The following is a 6,000-nucleotide window of genomic DNA, read 5'->3' as shown; positions in this document are numbered from 1 at the left end:
TGAAACCTATGCCAATTTTTTATCAAGGTGGGTAGAAAACCAAGCACAGGATAAAGAGTCAGTGCATGCCCATCTGAATCAAATTTCTTCCAAACAAATGAAGTGTGAAGATGAATATGGGTGAAAGAGCTCTTGTATTATTTGTCTTCAAAATACTAATATTCGTTCACACGATTAGATTTTTTAAGGAGTTTGATTGAAGAATGCAAAGGAATGATATCAAGATTTTGAAATGAATGACTTCACGGGTAAGTCTATCTTATCTTTTAAAACTGCCTTATGTCACTCACGATTCTATCTTTCATGGTTAATATTTAAAAGATCCATTTTATATTATAGATTGAATGGATTATAATTTAATAAAAGTTGATTTATATTATAATGTTTACTTAAATAATGTCATTGTTTAAAAAATCGAATATTCTTATAATTAAAAAGAAAATTTTAGGGTATTGAAAGTGGGAATTTGGAGTCTTTGATTTTTAGTCAAAAAGATTCTTGACCTTCAACCAATAAAAATATTAATTTGAACAACTTCAATTTTTTTTTAAATTTGAGCCGCAACTTCAAGACCCAATGAATCTTAGTTCATACTGAACGTTCAAATGTGAAAGTGAACTACAATTTACTCAACACGGTTATTTTGTCCTTGTCAACTACAATTTCAATAATATCTCAAGACGTTTTAAGTTTGCCAATTAAATACAAATATAAATAATATATAGAAATAAATATAAATATAAAAAATATCTAAGTTACCAATATTTAATAAATTTTCATCTTTATAACAATATATATTATAATTCTCATTACCGTAATCTAAAACAAATTGATATATATTATAATTCTCAACAAAGGCACGTTCCACATTAACGTTAGTGTTGTTTTTTTTAACCCCCCCTCTATTTATTTTTTGTAGATAATCGCATGATATTTTCCAAAGTTTCGTAAAGTTTGATTTAAATTTTAATTATTAAATATTTATTCTCATTTTATCATTGGTTATCTGGCAATTTCCTGGGGTTTTTCTGAATTTCGTAAGTCAAAAACTCAGAAAATTAGGAGGCGGTCGGAAGTTTTTAGGTTGCTCCATCTGAAAAAAAGCTTGAACATTTATTCAAGGACTTACCGCCTCACCGCCATTACGATACACAAGTTTTGCGCCGAGCTTCGACCAAGAGACCTAACAGACTGCTCTTAAGAATGGATTTCTTCACATGGACGATGAGGCTTGCTATCAAGTGAGGGAGAATGAGGGTGGCAAGAATGAGACTTGCTATCAATAGTCCAAAGGCAGGGACTCAAGCTCTCCAAAGAGCTCTTGTTATATATGATAATAGAATTCAACAATATAATCATTCTTATTAAACTAACCTCGGTGCAAAGTTATCCAAATCGTTCTTATACCAAACACACTGAAAATATATATTTTACTCTCTCAAAGTCATCTACGAGTCAAACTTGACCCCTAAATCCCGCTATTTAAACTTTAATGACATGATAAAAACATATCATCATCCCACCCATGACACCATAACATTTCCCAATTATTATTTAATTTCCAAAAAATCCTTTTGTTCACCAATTGAACAATAACCATTTCCTATTATTTTATTCCCCGCAAATATTTTCCTCGATCTCAAGCACTGCAATAAAAAACAATTTCAAAAAGCAAAAAGCAGCAGGATTCCTTCAATAAAATAACATTTCGACCACTCTCAACCGTAGATGAAGATCGGACGGTGCATATGGACTCTAAGTAAATTCATATCTGATCTCTTCCGTAACGCAGATTGGAGGAGACACCTGTTGAGAGGCCCCACGTCTTATCAGACAGAAAAGCCGATGGTCCTGGTCTGGACACGTGTCTGGTTCCAAATGCGCCGAGGATCCTAAAAGCGTACCCTTTGCCCAGGCGTGACAAAGACACTCCTACCATGGTGATGTACGAGCCATCCATCCATGGCACTTACCAAAACTATTCATGGCCATGGAACATGACGTGTATGTCTTCATGCTATACACAAAGGGCCACGACGAGGGTTTCGCGTTTTGCCCTAGGGTTTCTACCGATTTTCTGGCGGTCCATTGTTCGATCCTTCTAACGAGAAGCCTCTGATCGCAGGGATGCTGGATTCTGCCGTGGTTTGTGACTCGAATGAGCTCCGTCTTGGGCTCTGCCGTGAAGATTTGTCCATTTTGACGGGAATTTGAGATTAGCCCGGCTTGGACTCTGGCTGGAAGATTTGGCGATCTTTTCGTTTGGATTTAAGATCGGTACGTCTTCGGTCTGCTTTGCTCTATCGGATTGAATTTGTTAAGAGGTTTGTGATTCGAATAAGCCCTTGCTACGTCTTGCATCTGGTTTGCGCTCTCGGTATTGTAGGTGTTAAGAGGTTTGCGATTCGATTAAGCTCTTTCTCGGGCTCTGCTGTGAAGATTTGGCCTTTTTTTTTCACAGGAATTTGAGATTACTCCGTCACGGCCTTTGCCGTGAAGATTTGGCGATCCTTTTATAAAGATTTGAGGTTGCTACGTCTTGAGCCTGGTTTGTGCTGTCAGTCTTGAAGGTGTTAAGAGGTTTGTGGTGACTGGATGGGAGAAATCAGAGTTCCAGCACGTGACTTTTGGCCAAGCGAGGAATACGTTTTTCATCGGCTTTCAATTTAACTTGATTCGATCATTGGCAGGATTCGATCGGCGTATTTGGTGTTTGCCTTCGCCTTCGCTCTTTGCTGAGAGTTCCAGTCTAGTGTTTTTGAGCGGAAATTAAAGGTTATTTTCTTTTTTCAAGTGTTCAGTGTCTTGGAATTTCAACAGCTTCAAATGCGAGATATTTCAATCATTTGCACCACAATTGCATCTGAAAATTGTTCATAGGAGAAAATTTGGATTCTGTTTTTCGGAGCTGTATCGAACTTCGGAGGCGTCTTCTTCTTCTTCTTCTTATTTAAAGGTCTTTGGAAGTTCGACTAACAGCAATGAAAGTTGCTAAGGATGGTAAGGGTGAAAGTGTGGGCAAAAGCAGAACGGACACATCGGGCTCGGAGAACGGGGTTATGTTCCCCCGGCTTAATGTGAAGGAGACGAAAACGGACGGGCCGAGAGCTCCACCGAGGAATAAGATGGCCTTGTACGAGCAGTTCACCATCCCATCTCACCGTTTTGTGCAGTCAACTAACGCTAATCCTCGGCAAAACCCTGCCTCAATGATCAATCAACCGGTACGTAGAGATAAGTCTAGCAGCTGAAAATGAGCGGTATACATATATATTTTGCTTTATATTTGTGTAAAGTCATCATTCTGTAGACGCATTGTGAAAATCTGAATTTTTTGGAAGAAATACGAAAAACTATTTGCTTTTTTAACCGATATGCGAAGTAAGCGTCTGCAAGGTTGTATGTTTAATTAATGCTAAGTGGATGTCGACTTTACCAACTCGAACTTTTTATTTGATTTTACGTTGTAACAATGTTTTAATAGGTAACTCTAAGATCCCTGGTAATGGAGGTTCCTTTCAGCAGTTGGACCATACAGCACAGAACATTATTAAGCTTAGAAGTCACGTTGGGGGTTGTGGCCTTGGCAATAAAATTCGTTGCTGCTTGCATTAGCCTCATCCGGCTTTTGCCTTTCTCAACACTACAGCTTTTATATGGGAATTGATCATTTTACACCATTAAGCATAGGACACAGTTGGGCTAAGAAGCCATGCGCAAAGGGGTTCCGCTATACCAAAATTCAGAAATAATGTGCAGTGAGTCTTAGTCCGGTTGTAGTCCGCATGAATATGTTTGATTAAACAAGCGAGTATGGTCAGTGTCATACTGGTGTGGCATGCATGAACATGACTGCTTTAATGCAGGGAGCATGTCCACTGATCTGCTATAGGCTATTTTACAAGACAAGGCCCATAAAAATCTATATTCTAATATGACCGGTTGCTTATTTAAATGAGAAGCCTTGATGCTGGAATTAAAAAAAAATTGACATCTAGGTTTAGAATGTTTGGCTTTTTTCCCAATTCCTAAATAAACTGGTGAATTGGTTAAGCAAATTTTACTTTTTTTAAAATGTCAAATACAATAATGAATTTTAGCACCTTTTGGTTCAGTTCTTATTTCGTTGAGGATCTCAAGAATGTCTCATAAATCATGTGCGTAATACTTTGCGAGGGGATTTTTGAAAGTGGGCCCCAAGATGATTTAGATTGTTGAATATTACATTTGCATGTAAGATATAAACTGAGGTGAAAGAAACTAAAACTACTGATTCCATTTACTCTCAATGATTTCTGTTCATTTGAGGTCCAAATAGCATGTGCTAATATAAGGAGAAGATCTCAGGTGTATAGAAATAAGCACAACCAGCTTTCTCTGCGCTATGCTCAGCTCTAACATTCAGCTTCCCATGTTCTCACCGCTTTCTCTTAATTTCTCTTTTGCATTAGTGGTTGTAATAGAAGTGACAATAAATAGTAACTGTAAGGCTTTCTGATCTCTCACTCTTTTCTTCTTTTCTGGCTACTCATCTCAAATCCCATCTCTTTATGGTTGGGTTTCCAATGGGCCATTTAGAGGAAGGTAAGGGGTAAACAGTATTAGGAGTGAAATGGTGACTCTTAACAAATTATGAACATTCTTTAGAAGTTGGACACTTCAATGCTAAATTTATATGCCTAGCGAAAAGTGAGGATCTCTAAGGGGATGGGAATTTTGGCCAATTAGGAGTGAAATGGTGACTTAACAAATTATGAACATTCTTTAAAAGTTGGACGCTTCAATGCTAAATATGCCTAGCGAAAAGTGAGGATCTCTAAGGGGATGGGAATTTTGGCCAAATGGGCTGGTAGTCATGTTACTTCGATTAGCCAATTTTGAAGGAAACAAAAAAAAAATCATTTGTCAATTTTATATAAACTGCATATTAACATTTTCTAAGTGTTAAATTTAGAACCAGAGTACTATAAATGCAATATTCAGAAACTTAAAAATTCACACCAACAGGTGACACAGTTAATCCTGGGAAAACCATCCATTTGATGGTGAAAAAACCAGCGATAAAAAATTCGATTCTTTATTGAAGAACTCAAACCGGATACAATATTCTCAAGTTCAATTAGGAGATGATCTAAACAGGATTGCTAAGTCTTAACAATCAACAGAAGAAGACTTTCAACAGTCTGAGCATAGCCTGCTAGTATCTACAATGTGAACAGTGATAGGCCAATACTGGGGCAATTAATGAGAAAGATTTAATATAAATTAGAATGATTTTTAGCTTGGTCTATTCTATTCGTGTCAATCCGGGGGCATAAGCTTGTGAAAGGTGTCTAGGCAATATGCCATGAAGGGATGCTAGTTGCGAGATGAGGGATTATGAATGAAGACACAACAAGTGAAAGTGAACCTATGGAAAACCAAATAAATCCCAGCGACAGTAACTGTCACTTCCTGGCAACAGGAATGTCAGAAACAGAAATAAACATCAAAATAATAAAAACAACAATTTATGAAATAAATAACAGTAACATAAATATTTATACAAATACTAAATCCAACTCTAAATTAACTAATCTGAAAATCTAAATAAATTAATCTAGAAATCAGTAAATAGACAAAAATATGAACATCTAATTCACCAGATAGACTAATTAAGAAATAAAAATTTTAAATAATACATTAAAAAAACACACTAAATAAAAATACCATCATGTTTTGCCAGAGAGCGAGCCCTTACTCCCTGACTGGCACTACGAATAAAGAACAGATGAGTTCTATGCTGTTGTGATCATGACAAAATGTTGTTTTGATTAATCATGGAATGATACAGTCCAGCATTGCGTGCAATATTCTCCTCTGCAGAGATATATATATATATATATATATATATATATATCCCCATGCTATATCTCGTGCTGCTTATATATACGCAGCCTTAACAATTCAGTAATGCCTTAGGCATGCACTCCATAGAAAGAATGGCTATTACATAACAAA

At 36.5% G+C, this 6,000-nt stretch overlaps 1 protein-coding gene across 5 annotated transcripts in view; it reads left to right on the top strand.

Moving 5' to 3' along the window:
• Positions 1 to 2,006: 2,006 nt before the first annotated feature.
• The window catches only part of LOC149579489 (protein EARLY FLOWERING 3-like), a 61,583-nt gene continuing 57,589 nt past the window's right edge, over positions 2,007 to 6,000 (top strand). Inside the window, exons 1-2 of one of the 5 annotated variants that reach the window (XM_089833126.1) lie at positions 2,034 to 2,277; positions 2,462 to 3,224. In XM_089833126.1, coding sequence (XP_089689252.1) covers positions 2,982 to 3,224 — 243 coding nt within the window. In that variant the 5' untranslated portion in view covers positions 2,034 to 2,277; positions 2,462 to 2,981. Of the gene's footprint in view, positions 3,225 to 6,000 lie in introns of all 5 variants that reach the window. The other 4 variants (XM_089833120.1, XM_089833111.1, XM_089833134.1 and 1 more) reach the window with 4 other exon arrangements.

The sequence above is a fragment of the Cupressus sempervirens genome, chromosome 1 (genome assembly GCF_028749045.1).
Source record: "Cupressus sempervirens isolate cs-2001-9-10 chromosome 1, ASM2874904v1, whole genome shotgun sequence".
Lineage (NCBI taxonomy): Eukaryota > Viridiplantae > Streptophyta > Pinopsida > Cupressales > Cupressaceae > Cupressus > Cupressus sempervirens.
This window is presented reverse-complemented; position numbering and strand designations above follow the sequence as displayed.